Genomic DNA, 24,347 nt, shown 5'->3' with positions numbered 1-24,347 from the left:
GTATAATGTGGATAAATGTGAGGTTATCCACTTTGGTAGCAAAAACAGGAAGGCAGATTATCTGAACGGCTATAAACTGAGAGAGGGGAATATGCAGCGAGACCTGGGTGTTCTCGTACACTAGTCACTGAAGGTAAGCATGTAGATCCAACAGGTGGTAAAAAAGCCAAATGGCATGTTGACCTTCATAGCCAGAGGATTCGACCACAGGAGCAGAAATGTCTTGCTGCAATTATACAGGGCCTTGGTAAGGCCGCACCTGGAATATTGTGCGCAGTTTCGGTCTCCTTATCTGAGGAAGGATGTTCTTGCTATGGAGGGAGTGCAGCGAAGGTTTACCAGACTGATTCCTGGGATGGCAGGACTGATGTATGAGGAGAGATTGAGTCGGTTAGGATTATATTCGCTGGAGTTCAGAAGAGTGAGGGGGGATCTCATAGAAACCTATAAAATTCTAACAGGACTTCACAGGGTAGATGCAGGAAGGATGTTCCCGATGGTGGGGGAGTCCAGAACCAGGGGTCATGGTGTAAGGATACGGGGTAAACCTTTCAGGACTGAGATGAGGAGAAATTTCTTTACCCAGAGAGTGGTGAGCCTGTGGAATTCGCTACCACAGAAAGCAGTTGAGGCCAAAACATTGTATGTTTTCAAGAAGGAGTTAAAGATAGCTCTTGGGTCTAAAGGGATCAAAGGGTATGGGGAGAAAGTGGGAACAGGTTACTGTGTTGGATGATCAGCCATGATCATAATGAATGGCGGAGCAGGTTCGAAGGGCCAAATGGCCTAATCCTGCTCCTATTTTCTATGTTTCTATGTAAGAAGCAGCCCTGCTGCTCATTCTACACTTCAACTTGATACAGCAGAGAACTGAAAGTGACTGCCACCTCCAGTCTGAAATCTTAACCACCAGAAATCTGCATCACCTCAACAAGTTCAAGACTACAAACAATACAGGCCTGCACCTTTACAAGAGACTGTCCTACTTAGAAGATTCAACAGGTTTACCGTAAACCATGAACACCTACTTCACCTTGAACTCTTACCCTTTACCTTCTATCTGTCTTCTCTTGATAGCACGTGGGAGAGTGAATGTGTGCGTAAGTGATGTTGCGAACATTTTGGGGCATGAATATTGTCCAATAAATAGTTAATCTTTGGGGTTTTAAACCTCCTGTCTGTTTATTTGGCAAGTTAAACAACAAAACACAATTGGGAGGTGAAGTGTGGGAATCACCCACACCCCTCACCACCTGTCCGCAACAAAGGTGTTAGGCACAGCATTAACTTTTTTTAACCGGGGGGTTAATTCCATATATCCATAATTCAACTGAAAAATCTTAATTGAATAATCTAAGTGATATAACAACGTATTTACAGTTTTCTGCCAAACCTTTTGCTTCACCAAAATAATACAAATTACTTAATACCACATTATTCTTTTCGAGATAATGTTTGTAAATATAGCACTTTTCCTTCTTAAATTATTTTCTGACAACAGAAGTTAGTCTACCTCCACTTTTGCTGCAAAATCTTCTATTCAATATGCTTACATCCAAGAACTCAGTGAACAAATCCAGCCACTTAAAGACCCTTTCACCAGTTACTATGCATGTTTGGATTTTTGTCATTGATTCAAAATCGCTGGCTATCTTGTGTTTTGCTGAACAAATCTCACCATCCATGCTCGCCCAAAGTTCCTTTCCTCAAACCTACAGTTCAAAAGACAGTTTGAACCAAACTTGTAACCTATGTATCACAATAGGCTTGATACAAGGATCTGAACTATTTTAAAAAATTCATGACTGAATGTAAAAGGACAGTAACTAGTTAAATCTAGACAACACATATTTTAGTCACAACTAAACTGGTCAGATGGCTGGTTGTCATAAGTATGTTTTATATTACTACTTCATATCACTTATAAATAGTGTGAACATCTGAAAAGTGGCATTGCAACCAAGACAGGAAAGAGTTTAGTTTAGTTTAGTTTAGAGATACAGCATTGTGATGAACCAGGGGACAAAAAGCTAACTGTTCAATTTATTTATTTACACTTTCATATTTAACTATACTGGAGATAAACGGCTACTAAAATAAGACACACTGTCAACTTTAACTAAACAGTAACTTTAAGTAAAATGACACCCAGCTGAGATGCACGGTCTGTGCATCCTGTGCCATGTGGAAACTTCAGGACACAGTGTATCCTGGACACCCACATTTGTAGGAAGTGTCTCCAGGGGCTCAAGCTCGAGGTTTCCAATCTTGAGGAGCAACAAGTGTAACTACAGGACATACAGGATTTCTTGGATGGCAAGTTCCAGTAGGTAGTCACCTCACAGACACAGAGCTCAGGCAAGTAAGTAGGTGGCCATCCAGCATGGTAGGAAGAGGAGCCAGGCTGTGCAAGAATCCTGCGGGAGTGTGGCACTCACTAAACAGTGGGTGATGGAACCTCAGGGAGTGCCGTCTAAAGCAAATCCATGCGGCATGAGGAAAATGACTACACAGAGGGCTACAGCAAAGTGTAGGAACTCACTTGCAATAGATTATCTGAATGGCTATAAACTGAGAGAGAGGGAAATATGCAGCGAGACCTGGCTGTTCTCGTACACCAGTCGCTGAAGGTAAGCATGCAGGTCCAACAGGCAGTTAAAATAGCAAATGGTATGTTGGCCTTCAAAGCGATAGGATTCGAGTACAGGAGCAGGCATGTCTTGCTGCAATTATACAGGGCCTTGGTGAGGCCACACCTGGATGATTGTGTGCAGTTTTGGTCTCCTTATCTGAGGAAGGAGGTTCTTGTTAAAGAGGGAGTGCAGCAAAGGTTTACCAGACTGATTCCTAGGATGGTGGGACTGACATTTGAGAGATTGAGTCGGTTAGGATTATATTCACTGGAGTTCAGAAGAGCGAGGGGGGATCTCATAGAAACCTATAAAATTCTAACAGGACTTGACAGGATAAATGCAGGAAGGATGTTCCTGATGGTGGGGCAGTCCAGAACCAGGGGTCATAGTCTAAGGATATGGGGTAAACCTTTCAGGACTGAGATGAGGAGAAATTTCTTCACCCAGAGAGTGATGAGCCTGTGGAATTCACTACCACAGAAAGCAGTTTTGGCCAAAAAATTGTATGTTTTCAAAAAGGAGTTAGATATAGCTCTTGGGTCTGAAGGGATCAAAGGGTATAGGGCGAAAGCGGGAACAGGTTACTGAGTTGGATGATCAGCCATGATCATAATGAATGGCGGAGCAGACTCGAAGGGCCAAATGGCCTACTCCTGCTCCTATTTTCTATGTCTCTACGGCTCTCGATCGTCAGGGTATCGACAGGCATTTCTGCAACTGCTGCCAAGGTAGAGGACATCACACAACAGGTGCAGAATATTCTGCAGGGGTTTGGAATACAGCCATAAGTCATAGTCCATGATAGAACCAATGACTTAGGAAAGAATAGCATTCAGGTCATACAGACAGATTTTCAGGATCTAGGGAGGAAACTAGAGAACAGAACCTCAAAGGTGGCAATCTTTGGATTGCTCGGAGTGTCACGTGCCAGTGAACATAGGACAATCAGGATAAGGCAGATTTTTCAGATGACACAAAACTTGAAGATGTACTAAACAGTGAGGAGGATAGTGGCACACTTCAGGAGAATATAGATAGTCTGGCGAAATGGGCAGACACAAGAGATGCAATTTAATGCGGAGAAGTGTGATGCATTTTGGAAGGAAGAATAAGGAGAAGCAACATAAAACGACAAGCTACACTTTCTGAAGGTGTGCAGGAGCAGAGACACCTGGAGGTTAATTCCAAAAATGTTTAAAGGTGTCAACACAAGTTCGTAAGGCTGTTAAAAAGGCATTATCAATTGATACAGAACCTCAAAGGCAAGGAGGTTATGGATGTTAATCCATTATAAATCACTGGTTAGGCCTCAGCTGGAGTATTGTGCCCAATTCTGCGCACCGCACTACAAGTTGTGAAGGCTTACACAGCATGCAGAGGAGATTCACTAGAATGATACTAGGGATGAGAGATTTCAGTGATATGAAGAAATCAGAAAAGCTGACACTGTTCTCCTTAGAGAGGAGAAGGTTGCGAGGAAGTGTTCAAAATTATTGGCTGGATCTTAAGAGCCCCTCCGCCAATCTTGGCAGTGAGCTCAAAAAATGGCGGGCCGCACGCCAAAGAGCCAACACAATCTCAAGCGCGGTGGCTCATTTAAATAGCTGGGGCGGACCACCCCCCATTTTGTGGAGGGGGCAGGCTGTTAGGCAACTGACACCGTTGCCAGGGACTATGTGCTGGCGCCATTTTTAAAGGGCAGCCAACCTTGCCGCCCAAATTAAGTTTTTTAAGTCCTACCCCAAAACTAAATAAATAAATTTCCAACTTTTCCCATCCCCCCAATAACAATTACAATAACTATTTGTCCTTCCCCCACCCCACCCCGCAAAACACTTACCTTTTACATCTGACCTTCCCCACCCCCACCCCAAAATGGCACAAAATGTAACATTCAACCCTTCCCATCATCCCCTACACCCATTATGTATATCTGACACCCCCAGCCAACCATACACTGACAAACTTAGCTCCTTCCCCCTCCCCACCAGTGTGGCACCGTGTTTCCCCAGACGGGGATCTGAAGATGCAGGAGTGTTGGCCATTGCGTCGAAGATCACGGCGGGCCCTCAAGATCACAGGTAAGTCTATTTAAATTTAATAATTTTATTCATTTGTATATGTTAATTGTCGTTCTTGTGCGTGAAACACAAAAGGTTAGCATGCAGGTGCAGCAAGTAATTAGGAAGGTAAATGGAACTTTGGCCTTTATTGCTAGGGGGTTACAGTTTAGAAATAGGGAAGTCTTGTTACAAATGTACAGGGTGTTGATGAGACTACAACTGGAGTACTGCGTACAGTTTTGGTCCCCATATTTAAAGAAGGATATACTAGCATTGGAAGCAGTTCAGAAAAGGTTCACTGGGCTGATTTCTGGGATGAAGGGGTTGTCTCATCAAGAAGAACTAAATTGGTTAGGCCTTTATTCATTGGAGTTTAGAAGAATGAGAGGTGATCTTATAGAAACATATAAGATTTTAAGGGGGCTTGACAGGGTAGATGTTGAGAAGATGTTTCCACTAGTGGAGGAATCTCAAACTAGGGGATATAGTTACAGAATAAGGGGGCACACATTTAGAACTGAGATGCAAAGGAATTTCTTCTCTCAGAAAGTGGTGAATCTCTGCAATTCTCTGCCTCAGAGAGTTGTGGAGGCTAGGTCACTAAACGTATTTAAGGAGGAGATTTTTGAAATCTCGGGGAGTCGAGGGTTAGGCGGAGCAGGCCCGAAAGAGGGGTTGAGGCCTGGGACAGGTCAGCCATGATCTTATTGATTGGCAGGGCAGGCTTGAGGGGCTGAACGGCCTACTCCTGCTCCTATTTCTTACGTTCTTACGTTCCGTTACCTAACGACGGGGGTCCGCCATGGAGCCTTGCCACCGGCGGGAATATCGGGCCCTCATGGTGTTGAGGTCCATGGCGGGCCTCATTCGGAGCCATCTTCAAGCCCCCCCTCACACCTTCGCCACGGAACCAGAGTCCTGGGGGAGAACAAAATCCAGCCCTATGAAGGATTTAATAGAGTAGATAGGGAGAAACTGTTTCCATTTGCCGAAGGGTCAGCAACCAGAGGACAGATTTAAGACAATTGGCAAAAGTACCACGGGGAAGATGAGTACTTTTTTCTTTTTACACAGCAAGTTATGATGATCTGGAATACATTGCCTGAAAGGTTACGGCCAAAGAACAGGGAAATGGGACCAATTGTATATCTCTTTCAAAGAGCCAGCACAGGCAGAGTGGCCAAATGGCTTCCTTCAATGCTGTAAAACTCCGTGAGGGGAACGTGAACTCCCAAAAATGGCTCGGTTTGGAAATAAAATGTAAAACATTTCAAACCTGAACCGAACCTGCCCATTTCCAGTTATAATGCTGCTGATTAGGGATAGGCAAACAGCTCCCAGGAGGTGGGTTCCTCATTTAAATATTTTAATGGGCCTGCACACCTAGATTTTTTTTCTCTGTCCCAGTTTTAACACTGGCGGCAGGGTTTCCCAGGCCTCAGGGAACCCGGCAACAAAAAGGAGACAGGGACTGCTGCATGTTGTCAACAGCCTTTCCAGCACTGCTTGTGGGCCAGGAGGAGCAGGTGTGCTTTCCCTGGTCTACCAAGCAAATCTGTTAAGCTCCCCAGCGTTTGGAAACCAGTCCCATCTGCCCCAAATTCGATTTCCTCCTGATATCCTTGGCCCACAATCTCTAACTGAAAGCTCAGTTTAATATCAAACTTGTTTATTCCTTACCTGCCAGGTTTGTTGATGTATTTTTGGAGTCGAGCCTTCACCTCATCGTAGGTGAGAAAGGCCATGTAGCCAGGGTGTGTAACAGCCAAAAAATTCCAATTCCTTAAGATTGAGGTCCAAGGCTAACAATGAAAAACAGTTAACTTTTTACCCCCTGAATAAACAAGGTAATTGATTTTGTTTTACAGAAAGTTAAAAGACTAAAAAAACATTAAATGCCAACAGACTCCAACCTCCAAACTACTGGAAATCTAACGTACAAGTTGTACTTTCTTCCAGGCTTTGGTGTCCTCTAATTACAGCAAAGTGAGTTCTGTAGCAATTTTAGTTATAGGGGTTTCTGTTGAAGTGGTGCATTTTGTACACTAGATTTTGTAGCAATATAAAATTTATCTGCACGTTAATATAACAAAAATAATCAGAAATGTTAACCTCTGCCAGACATTAGGCACTTTACCTACTCTGTTGAAACTTAAGTATATACTGTGGTGCTCAGAGGGCCACAGAACTATGAAAGTTTACAGCATGAAAAAGAGACATCCAGTCCATCATATCAATGGCAGTTCTTTGTTAGAGCAATCCAAAATTAATTCCATCACCATGCTCCTTGCAAAGCCCTGCATTTTTCAATTATCCAATTTTCTGTTAAAAGGTGCAACAGTCTCTACCTCAAGCACTCCCTGTGGAAAAAGCCCCAACAACCCCCTGCACAAAGAAATTTCTCCAAATCTCTCTTTACTCTTACTGATAATTTTGAATTGGTGCCCCCTTGTGGCTATCTGTGCAACCAGAGGAAAAAGTATTCCCCTATTCAGTCAACCAAAACCCTTCATAATTGAAAAAAAAACTCAGATCTCCTAATTGCCTTCTCTGTTCCATTGGAAACAGCTCAAAAAATTAAATTCTCTTCTCTTAACTGAAGTTTCTCGTCCCTGGCAGCATCCTAACAAAGCCCCCAAAGCTTTAATGTGTTTTCCATAATTGGACATCCAAAACTGCACTCATTACTCTCAGGAATGTTTTGGGGAAATCCATCATCTATTTCTTTACTCTGATACCCTATGCCCCTATTTATGAAACTCAGATCAGATCAAAAACAAATAAGTTTTGGTTGCAACTTAATTATGCTTACTGTGACAGCTGTGGCTCAGTTGGTAGCACTCTCACCCCTGAGTCACAAGATTCTGGGTTCAAGTCCCACTCCAGGGCTTGAGCACAAAAATAAAAGCTGACACTGATCAAGCACAGCATTTTTGGAGGTGCTGTCTTTCAGATGTGACGTTAAACTGAGACCCCATCTGCTTGCTTGGGTGGACGTAAAAGATCCCATAGTACTATTAAGAAGAATGCAGTGTCCTGGCCAATATTTATCCCTCAATCAACATCACAGAAAAACAGATTATCTGGTTATTATCACATTGCTGTTTGTGGGAGCTTGCTGTGCACCTACTGGCTGCCGTGTTTCCTGCTATACTGTAACAAAATATTTCACTAAACTGTAACACTCTTTTGGATTAAAGGGGAACACTGGTAATAAAGCACAATAAAACAATGCAATGTTTTTTTTAAAGTATACTATCAGAACCTGCATTATTTCCATCATTCCAGACAAGACACTTAAGGAACTGAGGGTCAACCAGCGACATTCATTTTTTTTTTTAAGGGCAGACAAAAATATTGGCAACAAAGTACTATAAACTCATGGAGAATGCTTTTGGTACTGCATATTTTGAAATTACAACACAAAGTTTTCATCATCAGATCATTCAAAGAAAGATGGAACAGCCAGCAATTTTTTTTCTGAGGGCAGCACAGGAGCATCATACAACTTTTTGTTAGAAAAATCTTCCAAGATATAAACCAAAGGATTTTCCAGCAGTCTAACTATTGAAGCTCATGTGGAAGCTGGGCCTCATCAACTCCATAGTTGTACTGTCGAGAGCATTGCTTTTGTATGTGCAGTGACAATACGTCAGATAATATTTCATGTAAATTAATTGTGGGATTCCTTCCAAGCTAATAATGGATTAATTCTTTTCTAAAATAACCTTTGTGGCTTCAACCACATCACCCAAATAAAATGTGAAAGAAATGCAGGCAGTTTCGAGCGAGGCCACACCATAGCTATCCACAATGTCATCAATTGGTCAAGTAGTCTTTGTAGAATAAGTGCATTTTTCTGATCCTCAATTTAGGAATGTATGGTCCTCTGAATCAGTTTGTTTATATTAATGTTGCAAGGGAACCCCTTCACCTTGCAAAAAACTTCTATTTGATGCAATGGTCTCTCCAGCATGATACAGTACATCAAAAGACCTTTTTTTTGTTTCATGAGATGTGGGTGTCGCTGGCTAGGCCAACATAGCATTTATTGCCCATCCCTCAAGGTGGTGGTGGTAAATTGCCTTCTTGAACTGCTGCAGTCCATCTGGTGCAGGTACACTCAGTGCTGTTAGGTAAAGGATGGCTACCCGACCCGAACCCGACGGGACCCGGCGTCATGAGTCTGGTTCGGATCGGGTCAGGTCGCACTGCTGGGTCCGGCATTCGGGGTCGGGTCGGACCGGGCCGGATTGGACACGCTCCATCACCACCTCAGGTAAGTGACTTTAATGTTAATTTACTTTTTGGACTTTAAAGGTGGTTTTGCTACAGTTATTTTAAACTTGTGCAGGTAGGGAACAAAGTGAAAAACGGAAGGTAAGTTAACTGATGGTCGGGTCAGGTTGGGTCGGGCGCAGGAAAAAATGGAAGGACTCGGGCCGGGTCTGATGGGGTTCTGTCGGGCTCAGGTCAGGTCTCATTTGCAGACCTTTACTGTTAGGGAGGAAGTTTCAGGATTTTGATCCAGTGACAGTGAAGGGACGGTGATATATTTCCAAGTCAGGATGGTGTGACTTGGAGGGGAACTAGCAGATGGTGCTGTTCCCATGCGTCTGCTGCCCTTGCCCTCCTAGGTGGAACAGGTCGCGAGTTTGGAAGGTGTCGAAAGAGGCATTGTGAGTTGCTGCAATGCATCTTGTAGATGGTACACACTGCTGCCACTGCGCGTGGGTAGTGGAGGGAATTAATGCAAAACGTGGTGGATGGTGTTTCAATCAAGCAGGCTGCTTTGTCCTGGATAGTGTGGAGCATCTTGAGTGTTTGTGGAACTTCACTCATCCAGGCTAGTGGAGAGTGTTTCATCACACTCATGACTTGTCCCTTGTGATGGTGGACAGGCTTTGGGGAGACAAGAGGCGAGTTACTCACTGCAGAATTCCCAGCCTCTGACCTGCTTTTGTATCCATGATATTTGTATGGCTGCTCCAGTTCAGTTTCTGGTCAATGGCAACCACCAAGATGTTGATAATGGGGGATTCAGCGATGGTAATGGCATTGAATGTCACGGGGAGGAGGTTAGATTCTCTCTTGTTGGAGATCGCCACTGCCTGGAACTTGTGTGGCGCAAATGTTACTTGCCACTTACAGCCCAAGCCTGAATGTTGCCTAGGTCTTGTTGCATGTGGGTACGGAGTGCTTCAGTATCTGAAGAGTTGCAAATGGTACTGAACATCATACAGTACACTTCTGACCTTATGATGGAGGAAGCAGTTGAAGATGGTTGGGCCTAGGACACTAGCCTGAGGAACTCCTACAGCAATATCTTGGGGCTGTCTTACTGTCTGTTTCCCAAGAAAGAGAGAGTTATTCTCCCTATTTCAGATCAGACCCCTTGCTTTAAAGACTAATTCTAACCATAAAACCAGTCCTTAAACTTTGAGGCTGGCCATCCTCCTTTCTTCCCCCATCTTTACTCATTTTAATCTCCTTAATCTGCTTTCCCTCCTAGCTTAGGCCCATAGGTACAGAAAATTGGTCTTACTTCGCTTAGAAATTCTTTCCTCTAGAGCTAATTACCTCTGAAGAACCTATTGCAAAATGCACCAATAAGATGTCAAATTAAATATTGTTCAAATTGTTCTAACCCTGAGGTTCCCAAACTTTTTTTTTTAAACTGGGCACACCACTGCCCCCCAACCTTTCAGCGATTCTTGTTACATGTATGCACCTCTCTTTAACAAACAATATTTTTACATAGAACCAGTGGATTTTTATTTTTCTCAGTTAATATTGACATGGTCCTGTAGTTTTTTTTTGTAGTATGCAGTTTGCCGTTAAGGCTTGCAAGCCGATCAGTACTGCTTTAAGAACCAGCAAGCCTCAGGAGTTATAGGAAGGTGCATTTTTGTTACCTTAGAAACAGCCATTTGGACACTGCGATTCAAAGGGTACATTCTCGTTACCATAGTAACAGCCACTGGGAGTGAGTCTCAAGCGATACATTTGTTACAATTCAGTTTTGAACTGGCTTTCAGTTGAAGACAGTTTGTTCTAACAGAACACAGACACAGAAGACACAGCTGTGATGACAGCACCTGGAAAAAGACCTCTCAACCATCTAAACTGAAAGAAGAGGATTTTAGTCTGTTTAATTATCTCTCAAAATTCTAAAAAAAAGTCAGCCAAACCAGTGATCTCCGGTAATTTAAATTGAAGAAAGAGAAGTTATACTGTGACAATCTTTTATCCCTCAAAAACTCTAAAGTCAGATTGATTCTGTTGAAAGTGTCTGCAAGTCGTTAATTGTTGAAATTCGCTGGAGAAGGAAAGCAACATTCTGTGAGGACTTCGAGCAACATTCTGTGAGGACTGCGAGCAACATTGGACTGTAAATTTGCAAGGACTCTAATTTTTTCTATTTTAAATGTTGTTTATATCTTTATAGTGTTTAAGAATTTAGTTCTTATTATTAAAGAGTTAATTTGTTGATTTAAAGACACATGGTTTGGTTAGCCTCATTCGGTGGTTAACAGATGGTACAATTTGGCTGGGTCTTTAAGTTAGAAAGTTTTAACTGACATGTTATGCGATCTGTGGAGCAACGGGATTGAATTATCAGTGCGTCTCTCCCACCACAATCAGAATCGTATATTTTGATTGGGGGCTTTGACAGGAATGGTCAGTTGTAACAATATATACAGTAAAAGCAATCAACAGTAAGCTCACAGCTGCAGGAAAGCAACAAGGATCCCGCTTCACTCAATGCATCAAACTCATATTTGTTCATACCCAGCATCTTCCTCGTACCCCCAATAACTTTGTATTTTAAACAAGACTACTGCTCCCTGCCATACACATTAAGACGCTCTGTAGATTAGCATAACAATTGACCTGCTGATTTAAAATGCACTTATGAGTTTCCAATAACTATTCTCACTTGCGGATAAATTGTTTTATTAGTCATTAACTCACCTGGAAGAGCCTGGTGAAGATATCAAATTCAAAGATTGAAATGTAATCATTACACGTCAAATCGATAGTAGACTTCAGAGCCATGGCTTCCAAACCAGAGCTGATGGAATGAACTTCATGAAGGCACTGTCTAAAGACTTTCCACGGCACAATGGTTCTGAAAGAAGGAAAAGAGCACAAACTATTTCTCTCATCAATAAGGTCATAGTTTTTAACCGTCACAAAAATGCACAATTATTTACACAACAAACATTTATCAGTTACTAGTATAATGCCAGCCAGTATTTTTCTGGGCATTCTGTCCATCTCTCCTAGGAATAAGTATTATGTAACAAAAGAACTGGTCGCTTAACCAAAACTCCTTTATTCAAATTTCAATGTAAAAAACTAGTAAAAGCTGACCAACAGCTGATACATCCCCCAAAAGAGAACAATTCTGGTATGTGAAAGCAAATAACTCCTGTGGGCTTAGTTGACTTAATAGGTATACACTAAATTTTTTCAATTGGATTAGAGGAAAGAAGTTTAAGTGCATGAAAGCCTACAGGGGAACTCAATGTTAAAAGCACAAAATTGATGAGGCACTTCTAATGGATTGTGGGGGCATATTTCCCTATAGTATTTAGAATTGTTATCCCCAACCCAGCTAAGCTGATACTCTTCTTCTTACCCACCCCAAAATGGGCTCAAAATTTACTCTGACTCCCTTGACATCCAGAGTTTGTACTCTACCTGCCCACTCCTTCTCAGTTACTACTGGCACCCTTCTTCCTCTCAGATCAAGCAGCACTTCCAGAATCTGCTTCGTTCCTTCTTCCCTTCATTACAATTTATTTCCACCCCACTTCCCACTAATGGTATCTATTTACCTCCCCCTTACTTTGCTACTCGTTCCCCTTTATCACCAACCATTCAACAACTCCCTCCTCACTACTATCCATTATGCCTTTCTTGTCTCCCTATTCATTCTCCACACACCTCTTCTCTCACTGGTCCCACTTTCCTCTCAATGCTAATGGTTATCACTTCTGAATACTGCAAGAAGGAACTCCCAAGAGTTCCTACCTGCAGCATACTGAGGCAGCAACCCAAGCCATTATCACTGGGAGCACACAGAGACAAAAACAAGACCATTAATCACTGGACTTAGGAGGAGCGGAAATGTGGAGGAAAGGGGTATTCCTGTGTTGATTATTGCCAGCAAATGCATTTTATTGAGAGTACTGTACAAAACAAAGGCCATATGGCCCAACTGGTTAATGCTGGCATTTATGCTTCAATGGAGCCTCCTCTGACCCTCCCAGCATCTCCTTCTCTTCCTTTATCCAGTATGTGCTTTTTCATGCTGACTGGATTCCCAAAATGCCGTAAGCATGAAATGCAACCAGCCAGTGTGAACCACAGATAACTCAACTTGCCCATGCGACCCACTTCCTGGTCCCTCAACCCTTTTCCCACCAAACTGCTGACCACCCAACTTCCCTTCCTGGCTCCCACGTTACCTGATATAATAAATGATTCCAACTCCTTGGGTATTGTCCCCCCCCCCCATCAAATCTGCCATCATCACCTTGCTCCTCAAAAAAACGCACCCTTGATTCTGTTCTTCAAACTACTGCTCCATCCCTAACTTCCCTTTTCCCTCCTAGGTCCTGCCAAATCCAGCCCATTTTTCCCACAACTCCATGTTTGAATCCTTCCAATCAAGTTTCTGTCCCTGCCACAGTACTGAAAAAGCCCTCAAGGTGACAAATATGTAACTGCAACCATGATAAACTATCCCTCCTCATTTTTACATACCTATCTGCAACCTTTGACACAGTTGACAAGGCATCCTCCTCCAATATCATCCAGCTGGGTGGGAATGATCTCACTTGGTTCCATTCTTATCTATCCAGTCCTAGCCAGAGAATCACCTGCAATGGCTTCCCATTCCACTCCCATACCATTACCTCTGGAGTCCCCCAAGGACCTGGCCTTAATGCCCTCCTATTTCTCATTGACATCATCTGGAATCACGTCGTCAGCTTCCACATGTACACTTAAAATTTCCAGCTCTGCCTCACCACCACATTGCTTGACCCCTCCACTGCCTCCGATTTGTCACTCTGCTCATCCAACATCCAAGACGAGATGGCAGAAACTAAATATTAAGACGACTGAAGTTATAAGAACATAGGAGCCCATCGAGCCCGTCCCACCATTCAATATGATCACGGCTGATCGTCCACTTCAATGCTTTTTTCCCACACTATCCCCATATCCCCTTATGCCATTTGTATTTAGAAATCTGTCAATCTCTGCTTTAAACATACTCAATGGCTGAGCTTCCACAGCCCTCTGGGGAAGAGAATTCCAAAGATTCACAACCTTCTGAGTAAAGAAATTTCTCCTCATCTCTGTCCTAAGTGGCTTCCAAATTATTTTGAAATTGTGTCCCTTGGTTCCAGACCTCCCAACCAGGGGAAACAGTTTAGCTGCATCTACCCTGTCAATCCCTTTAAGTATTTTGTAGGTTTCAATGAGATCACCTCTCATTCTTCGAAACTCTAGAGAATACAGGTTCAGTTTCCCCAATCTCTCTTCATAGGACAGTCCCGCCATCCCAGGAACAGGTCTGGTGACCCTTCAGTGCACTCCCTCTATGGCATAATATCCTTCCTAAGGTAGAGGCCAAAATTGCACACACTACTCCAAGTGCGGTCCAACCAAGGTTCTATACAACTGAAACAAGACTTCACTACTCTTGTACTCAAATGCTCTTGCAATATAGGCTAACATACCATTAGCCTTCCTAATTGCTTGCTGCACCTGCAGGTTAGCTTTCAGTGACTTATTGACAAGGACACTTAAGTCCCTTTGTATATCCATACTTTCTAATCTCTTAACCATTTAAAAAATACTCTACACATCTATTCCTCCAACGAAGTGGATAACCTCACATTTTTCCACATTATATTTCATTTGCCACGTTCTTGCCCACTCACTAAGTCTGTCCAAATCCTCTTGAAGCTGCTTTGCATCTTCCTCACAACACACATCCCCACCTAGTTTGGTGTCATCCACAAACTTGGAAATATTACATTTGGTCCCCATGTCCAAATCGTTGATATATATTGTGAACAGCTGGGGCCCAGGTACGGATCCTTGCAGTACCCCACTAGTCACAGCCTGCCAACGCAAGAATGACTCGTTTATTCCTCCTCTCTGCTTTCTGGCTGTTAACCAATCCCTAATCCATGCCAGTATATTACCTCCGATCCCATGTGCTTTAATTTTGCCAACCAACCTCCCGTGGGGGACTTTATCAAAAGCCTTCTGAAAATCCAAGTATACCACGTTATCAATTCTGTTAGTAACATCCTCAAAAAATTCCAACAGGTTCGTCAAACATGATTTCCCATTCAGAAATCCATGTTGACTATGCTCAATCACATAATTATCCATTTATCACATCCTTTAGAATAGATTCTAGCATTTTCCCCAACAACTGATGTAAGGCTAACAGGTCTGTAATTCCCTGTTTTCTCCCTCCCTCCCTTCTTAAATAGTGGGGTGACATTCGTGACCTTCCAATCTGCAGGAACCGCTCCAGATCTATAGAATTTTGGAAGATTAACACCAATGCATCCACTATCGCCATAGCTATCTCTTTCAACACTCTGGGATGCAGAATATCAGGTCCCAGGAACTGATCAACCTGCAGCCCCATTAATTTCTCCAATACAACCTTCTTACTAATACTAATTTTGTTCAATTCCTTATTCCCCCAATCCCTTTAATCTCAAATTCTGGGAGATTTCTTGTATTTTCCTCAATGAAGACAGACACAAAGTAATCATTTAGCTTCACTGCCATTTCTCTATTCCCTATTATAAATTCTCTGACCCACATTTGTCTTAGCCAAACATTTCCTTTTTACTTACCTGTGGAAGCTTTTAGAGTCTGTTTTTATATTTTTTGCTAGCTTACATTCATATTCTAATCTCCCTTTCTTTATCAGTTTCTTCGTCCTCCTTTACTGTATTCTAATATCCTCCCAATCCTCTGGTTTACTACTATTTCTGGCAACTTTATAGGCCTTTTCTTTTAATCTTGTACAATCCTTAACTTCCTTTCTTAACCACAGTTGACTGCCTTTACTTTTGGGGTTTTTGTGCCTTGAAGGAATGTATAGTTGCTGTAATATTTCTTTAAAGACTATCCATTGCCTATATACTGTCATACTTTTTATTGTATTTTCCCAATCCACCTCAGCCAACTTGCCCCTCATACCGTCATAATTTCTTTTGTTCAAATTTAACACCCTGGCTTCAGATTGAACTACCTCACTTTCAAACATAATGTAAAATTCTATCACATTATGGTCAGTCATCCCTAAAGGTTCTCTTACAAGAAGAGAAATTAGCCCTTTCTCATTACATAAAACTAGATCTAAAATAACCTGTCCTCGAGTCGATTCCTCAACATACTGCTCTTGAAAACCATCCCTAACACACTCCAGAAATGCATTCTCCACAGCATTAGTGCTCATTTGGTTTAGCCAGTCTATGTGCAGATTGAAGTCACCCATGATTACTGTATTACCCATGCCACACGCTTCTCTCATCTCCTGATTAATACCATGCCCCAACTACCACTACTGTTTGGTAGCCTATAAACAACTCCTACCAATGTTTGCTGCCCGTTTCTTAGCTCCACCCAAACAGATACCACATTTTGTTCTTCCGATCTGAGATCCCCCCTTATGAATGTACTGATCCCATCCCTTCTCATCAGCGCAACACCACCTCCTTTTCCTTTTTGCCTGTCCTTTCTAAATGTCGAATATCCTTGAATATTCAGTTCCCAATCTTGGTCACCCTGTAGCCACGTTTCTGTTATGGCAATTAGATCATACTCATTTACCTCTATTTGGGCCTTTAAATCATTGACCTTGTTGCGAATGCTGCGTGCATTCAGGTCGAGCGCCTTAACCTTGTCTTCTTGACATTATTCTGTATTCTAAGCCTAGTTGTTGCTCGCCTTTGTTTCATCTGCCTTCTAATGTCACTTGTTACTTTTCTACCTCCTGTTACCAGTTTTATGTCCTTCCAATTTGAGCTACCCCTCAGGTTCCCATCCCCCTGACAAGCTAGTTTAAAACCATCCCCAGCGGCAACAGTTATCGTCTTCAGATCCTGTCGCTAAAACTCTTTCCTATACACTGACTTCATACTTCTCCCTGGGAACTGTCTGAGGCTGAACCAGACTGTTCGCAACCTTGGTGTCATATTAGACTCCAAGATGAGCTTTCGACCACATATCCGCTCCATCACCAAGGCTACTTATTTACATCTCCATTATCACCACCCAATTCCGCTGCTGTCTTAGCTCATCTGCTGCTGAAACCTTCATCCATGCCTTTGTTAACTCTAGACTTGACTATTCCAATCCGCTCCTGGTCAACCTGCCATCTTCCACCTAACATAAACTTGAGCTCATCTAAAACTCTTCCGCCCATCTACTAACTCTCACCAAATCCCATTCACTGAACACTGGCTTCCAGTCTGGCAACACCTGAACTTTAAAATTCTCACCCTTGTCTTCAAATCCCTCCATGGTCTCATCTCCAATATTTCTGCGCATCCCCTATTTTAGTCACTCCACCATTGGCAGCTGTGCCTTCAGCTGGAATTCTGAACTCTGGAATTCCCTTCCTAAACCTTTGCATCTTCTTCTCCTCTTTTAAGACACTCCTTAAATCCTCTCTCTTTGGTCATCAGTCGAAAAAATTTTTTATGTGGCTCAGTGTCAAATTTTGTTTGATGGCACGTCAGTACGCTAAAGCTGCTATATTAATGCAGGTTGTTGTACTTGAAATGTATGCTCACCTATGTTCAACATTTTCCCCCGCAACTACTATTTAAACAAAAGAAATCAGGCACAGAATCAAATTACAGTCCAGTAAAAACAATGCAATATTATTGTGAATATATTGTTCGAATTCATTTGCTTTTCAAAGGCACTTTTAAACCGCAGTTTTTGAAAAAATATGTAGCAATACTGTGAGTGCTACCTGTCCAAACTATGACGCTTTCCATCATGCGCTTGTTCAAAAGGTACCAATTTCATTGCAACAGAATTGTTAGCTGGCTCAAGAATGGAGTTGAATGTATCACCATTGACAGTTGTGTTGACCAGTACAATATCTTATGTGTCTTTCAAAATACAACAGATGAATAAAAACCATAGAAGTTCATTGGAAAGCAGCATATGCTTAGCAATAACCTGCTCAGTGATGCTCAGTTTGGGCTCTGCCAGGACCACTCAGCTCCTGACCTCATTACAGCCTTGGTTCAAACATGGACAAAACAGCTGAACTCAAGAGGTGAGACGAGAGTGACTGCCCTTGACATCAAGGCAGCATTTGACTGAGGAAGGCATCAAGGAGCCCTAGCTCATTGGGGATCAGGCGGAAAACTCTCTGTTGGTTGGAGCTGTACCTAGTGCAAAGGAAGATGGCTGTGGTTGTTGGAGGTCAATCATCTCAGCTCCAGGACAGCACTGCAGGTCTTCTTCGGGGTAGTGTCCTAGCTCAACCATCTTCAGCTGCTTCATCAATGACCTTTCTTCAATCAAAAAGTCAGAAGTGGGGTTGTTCATTGATGATTGCACAATGTTCAGCACCATTCGCGACTCCTCAGATACTGAAGCAGTCCATGTAGAAATGCAGCAAGACCTGGACAACATCCAGGCTTGGGCTGATAAGTGGCAAGTAACATTCACGCCACAAGTGCCAGGCAATGACGACCTCCAGCAAGAGAGAATCTAACTGCCTTCTTTTGATATTCAATGGCATTACGATCGCTGAACCCCCCACTATCAACATCCTTGGGGGTGCCATTGACCAGAAACTGAACTGGAGTAGCCATATAAATACCATGGCTACAAGAGCAGGTCCGAGGTTAGCAATCCTGTGGTGAGTAATTCACCTCCCGACTCCCCAAAGCCTGTCCACCATCTAAAAGTCAGGTGTGTGATGGAATATTCTCCACTTGCCTGGATGGGTGTAGCTCCAACAACACTCAAGAAGCTAGATACCATCCAGGACAAGGCAGCCCGCATAATTGGCACCCCATCCACAAACATTCACTCCCTCCACCACCGACGCACAGTGGCAGCAGTGTGTACCATCTACAAGATGCCCTGCAGCAACGCACCAAGGCTCCTTCGACAGCACCTGCCAAACCCGTGTCTTGTACCACCTAGAAGGACAAGGGGAGCAGATGTGGGTGTACCTACCCCACATGGACTGCAGCGGTTCAAGAAGGCAGCTCACCACCACCTTCTCAAGGGCAATTAGGGATGGGCAATAAATGCTGGTCTAGCAAACGACACCCATATCCCATGAATGAATAAAACAAAAGAGGGCCTCGAGCATTTAAATGTAGTTCCAGTTCCATGGTTATTGATGTACGTCCTCAACGCTATCACAAAGGCAATGCGAACTGATCTTTCAGGTTACAAATTAGATCATACTAGCATATTTGACAGTGAGGAAAATGATACAACTTCATCATTTAAGATCAACAAAGAATCACAAGACACCTCATTTGAGTGTCCTGCATTTCCCATTTAAATATACAGCCCTGTTCAGACCTAACCTTGCCCATATTTCAGGAGTGATAGAGATCAGATTAACATTACCCTATTGCATCTCAACCAAAATGACTTCCATGTTCACAAGTGAATTGCTATCTCGTTAACGTTTCTTAAAAATGAAATTTAGAAGCAACAAATAAGTCAGTTCTAAAGCAGATTCATCATTTTCATGGTTTAGGTTATTTACCAAAAGCAAGTAATGGTGAAATGTATACAATTCTGAAAACAAAAGACATCCACCAAAATAAATGCTGAAAGGTCTGCTCACTTTCCAACAAAATCTCAAGAAACCCAGCACATTGCTCATTTTAATCATGTGCTCTCATGCCTCCCTGCACATGAACCAAGGAAAGCAAATACTCATTAAATTTCTTTTGTTCCTCCACAGATCTCGAAGACGACACAACGCAATTCTGTTAAACAACAACCTCAATAGCTATTATGATATGGCCACTAACCAAATATTAGTTTTTCATCAAATCTCATTTAAAGACAATTCAAGTAAATAAATACTGGTGTAGTAAAACAATCTGGTCAAAAAGCTGATATGAAAAATGAAAATAACGCAAGCCCCACTGCAAAAAAATTGGGGAAACCAAAAAGTTTGGAAGAACCCTTGTTACGCTGACAGATTATGTAACAATGTAAATTTAAATCAACACAGCTCACTATTCTCTTCAAACCACAAACCACAAATTTGACCATTCTATTGTCCGCTAATCACAATACATGCTGCAAATTTGGACATACATGATCATTGGACGGAGGCAGCAAGAAATACTTGTGCACCACCAGTTATGAAATGCTCTCTGCTTTCAGAAGACATAAAGCATGCATAGAACACTAAAAACTAGTCTGTGGGGCAATGCATTACACGGTCTCTCTTTCCAAAAAGACGCAGAAGTGAAAACTAAAACTGTACTGCAGAATTATGCATTAAATGACTATGTATCTGACTCAGTAATCCTAGAAAGTTAAAAAGGTGTATTGACACATTTGAACTCCATCAATAACCCCAATCTTGCACTTGACCTAAATGGTACTATTTCTGACAAAATCATGAAGCAATCTTAAATGAAGTGGCCATTTTCCATGACAATTGGTAGATCCTATTCAATTCATTACCTTCTCTATTTGTTTTATTATAAAAATAAGCCCCACAGAAGACTTGGCCTTTACAATCTGTCCTAACAATAACCTGGTAAGTCCCCAGCAGAGACTTTGCGTTTTGTACGCAATATGTCCTGCATACAATCAACATTACTAAAATGGGGAGAGTGTAGCGAAGGGATTATTCAAAAACAGTAAAAAAGTGAATAAAGCATTAAAAGAATTCAAATAAAAATGTGAAAGTAACAATACAAATGTAAAGGAAGGGTTAGAATAAGCAAGAGAATGTGAAATGTCATTAATATAAAAAGATTTTAAAAAATTGGGCCCAATTTCAACTCTTTGTAAGTAAATGTTTTTTGGCAGTTAAAATCTCACCTTTCACTGCTTTTTAAAAAAGAACCAGATTTGAAAGGTTGTATCATACATTACCATGGGCAGAGACTTTGAAAGCCCTCCAAACTTCAGTTAAAATGTACAGGAACCATTAGAGGAAAATGACAATGCCCCATACGTCTTCAGTATTAATAATCTATCAGATACTATCCTAGATGCTTGATAAACAGGAAACCGCTTAGCACCACGCTGAAACACCACATCAGAAGAAACATACAAGAACTGACGTCTTTCATTATTTATGGTGACAATGAAAAGGTTACAGCTTTCTGGTACTGCTACAACACAAAATGATTGGATTCTACAGTGTCTTTAGCATGTACCTCAAGTGTTAGATTCTAGGAGCATCATGGACATGGATGAGACGTCACATGGCCACATGCCCTCTGACTTGCAGACTAGGAGAGGAAAATATCATCTCAAAAGTTGCTCAGTACTTCCTGTGTAAGATTTCTGATGTCCAGTGACCAATTTCCTCATTATCTGGTTATATTCAGCATTTCAGTTAGCCTCCCTTCAAAATAAAGTGACGTCAGCACAGGAGAACCAGTTGATTGGTGAGTAGCCAGTGAGCCTTTATTTATTTAAGTACCAAGTTTAATAATCTAATAAATAGGCATGGCAGGGCAGCTCGGATCCATGGACTGCACATCCTGTTGTGTGTGTGAACTCTGGGACACTGCTCATGTCCTGGACAACCACATTTGCAGGAAGTGTTGTCAGCTAGAGGAGGTCCAGCTCCAGGTTTCAGAGCTTGAGCAGCAGCTAGCATCACTGAAGCGCATCCGTGACAATGAGAGGCTCATGGCTAGCACATTTAGAGATATGGTCACTGCGCAGCTTAAGGGCATGCAGGCAGAGAGGGAATGAGTGATTGCCAGGTAGTCAAGAACAACCAGGTAGGTAGTGGAGGAGACCCCTGAGTGCATCTCACTCTTCAAGCAGTATTCCGTTCTGAACTGGAGAGAGTGATGCTTTCTCTGGGGGTGTGCAGCCACAGCCTAGTCCATGGCACCACAACTGGCTCAGCAGAATGTTGGCAGGGGCAGACAGGAGGAAAATTGTGGTAAAGCAATAGTGACCGGGGATTGAATAGTTAGGGGAACAGACAGGTGTTTCTGCAGCTGCACAAGTGAATCCAGGACGGTATGCTGCTTCCCTGGTGTCAGGGTCACGGATATCACTGAGCGGCTGCAGAGCAGTCTAAGAGGGAAGGGTGAACAGCTAGCTGTCGTGATCCATAAAGGAAGAAAACGGGATGAGGTTCTGCAGGCAGAGTTTAGGGAGCTAGGGAAGAAACTAGCAAGCAAGATCTCAAAGATAACAATCTCTGGATTACTCCTGGTATCACTTACTGGTGAGTACAGAAATAGGAGGATAGAGCAGATGAATGTGTGGTTGGAGAGATAGTACAAGAGGGAGGGTTTCAGATTGCTCGGACATTAGGACTGGTTCTGGAGGAGATGGGACCTGTACAGGCTGGACAGGTTGCACCTGAACAGAGTCGGGACTAATGTCCTTGCGAGGCAATTTGCTAGTGCTATTGGGGAGTATTTAAACTAACTTGGCAGGGGGTGTGGGAACCAGGAGTTAATATTAGAGAGGAATACCAAGGTGCACAGAGAATTGGGAAAGACACATGGTACTAGGGCAAGAAAATGTAATGTTTGAGGTGGGGTCAGAGTAAGAGGGAATGTCATCAGATTTAAATTAGGGTTTACTGTGCATGTATATGAATGCACGGAGTGTGGTAAATAAGGTCAGTGAGCTGCAGGTGCAGATTGCCACGTGGAGATGTGATGTGGAGATAACGGACAACTGGCTCAAAAAAGGGTAAGACTGGGTACTAAATATTCCTGGATACAAAGTGTTCGGGAAGGAAAGAAAGGAGAGGTAGGAGTATTGATTAAGGAGAACATTACAGTGCTGGAGAGAGAGGATGTCCTAAAGGGGTAAAGGATAGCATCTATTTGGTTAGAGCATGGCTGTTCAACATACGGCCCACTGGCCAGGATCCAGTCTGCCAAAGGTTTCCATCCAGCCTGCGGATGTAAACTGTGCCCGCCTGTTCCTCATCCTTGCCAGGGGTTGGCAACATGTCCCTAATGGCAAAAAAAAATTTGAGGTGCGTGACTGGTAATTTCAGGGATGAAAACTTTCCCATTGGCTTTTTCTTTCTGACCAGATTGGCCTTAAAAAAAAAAAAAAAATCGCACTGTCCGTTCACGGCTGAATTGGAATTTCTAAGCTCAGATCTTTATATAATGCTCATTAACAGTCCTTTCCATATTCACAGATGACAAGTGCTGGGAGTGGGAACAGCAGTCTCCAGATTTTTGCCAGATTTGGGGTTTTCCGGTGGGCTTTCAAAAAAAAAGGAACCCGCATCTGTCTGAAGTTCAGAAACTGTTGTTCTTACTCCCAGCGCTCGTCAGGGCTTGGGGGGGGGTGGGGGGGGGGGGTGGTGTTGCGGAGACAGACAGTAAGACGGGGGGGGGGGGGGGGGGGGAGGAGAGTGGGGCAGAGAAGAGAGACACAGAGGGAAGACAGAGAAAGGGGGAGAGCCGGGGTCAGGGGAGACACTGAGACAGAAGGTTGGAGAGAGAGATGGGGGGGGGGGGGGGGGTGTTGGGGGCAAGTGAGGGAGGGAAGGGGGGGTGGGAAGAAAGAGAGGGAAGGGAGGGGAAGAAAGAGAGGAAAGGGGGGGGAAGAAAGAGAGGAAAGGGGGGGAAGAAAGAGAGGAAAGGGGGGGAAGAAAGAGAGGAAAGGGGGGGAAGAAAGAGAGGAAAGGGGGGGAAGAAAGAGAGGAAAGGGGGGGAAGAAAGAGAGGAAAGGGGGGGAAGAAAGAGAGGAAAAGGGGGGGAAGAAAGAGAGGAAAGGGGGGGAAGAAAGAGAGGAAAGGGGGGGGAAGAAAGAGAGGAAAGGGGGGGGAAGAAAGAGAGGAAAGGGGGGGAAGAAAGAGAGGAAAGGGGGGGAAGAAAGAGAGGAAAGGGGGGGGAAGAAAGAGAGGAAAGGGGGGGGAAGAAAGAGAGGAAAGGGGGGGGAAGAAAGAGAGGAAAGGGGGGGGGAAGAAAGAGAGGAAAGGGGGGGGAAGAAAGAGAGGAAAGGGGGGGAAGAAAGAGAGGAAAGGGGGGGAAGAAAGAGAGGAAGGGGGGGGGAAGAAAGAGAGGAAGGGGGGGGGAAGAAAGAGAGGAAAGGGGGGGGGGAAGAAAGAGAGGAAGGGGGGGGGAAGAAAGAGAGGAAGGGGGGGGGGAAGAAAGAGAGGAAAGGGGGGGGAAGAAAGAGAGGAAAGGGGGGGGGAGAAAGAGAGGAAAGGGGGGGGGAGAAAGAGAGGAAAGGGGGGGGGGAAGAAAGAGAGGAAAGGGGGGGAAGAAAGAGAGGAAAGGGGGGGGGGAAGAAAGAGAGGAAAGGGGGGGGAAGAAAGAGAGGAAAGGGGGGGGGGGAAGAAAGAGAGGAAAGGGGGGGGGGGGGAAGAAAGAGAGGAAGGGGGGGGGGGAAGAAAGAGAGGAAAGGGGGGGGGGGAAGA

The 24,347-nt window shown here is 43.3% G+C and overlaps 1 protein-coding gene across 6 annotated transcripts in view; it reads right to left on the bottom strand.

Moving 5' to 3' along the window:
- cblb (Cbl proto-oncogene B, E3 ubiquitin protein ligase) overlaps positions 1 to 24,347 on the bottom strand; it is a 279,679-nt gene that overhangs the window by 97,264 nt on the left and 158,068 nt on the right. For 4 of the 6 annotated variants that reach the window (XM_068040892.1, XM_068040893.1, XM_068040896.1 and 1 more), the window contains 2 exons: positions 11,672 to 11,852; positions 6,377 to 6,498 (listed from right to left, as the gene is read on the bottom strand). In XM_068040892.1, coding sequence (XP_067896993.1) covers positions 6,377 to 6,498; positions 11,672 to 11,852 — 303 coding nt within the window. The remainder of the gene's footprint in view (positions 1 to 6,376; positions 6,499 to 11,671; positions 11,853 to 24,347) is intronic. The other 2 variants (XM_068040894.1, XM_068040895.1) reach the window with 1 other exon arrangement.

Source organism: Heterodontus francisci, chromosome 10 (assembly GCF_036365525.1).
Source record: "Heterodontus francisci isolate sHetFra1 chromosome 10, sHetFra1.hap1, whole genome shotgun sequence".
Classification (NCBI taxonomy): Eukaryota; Metazoa; Chordata; class Chondrichthyes; order Heterodontiformes; family Heterodontidae; genus Heterodontus; species Heterodontus francisci.
The sequence above is the reverse complement of the archived record's forward strand: the minus strand, read 5'-3'. Positions and strand labels throughout refer to the sequence as shown.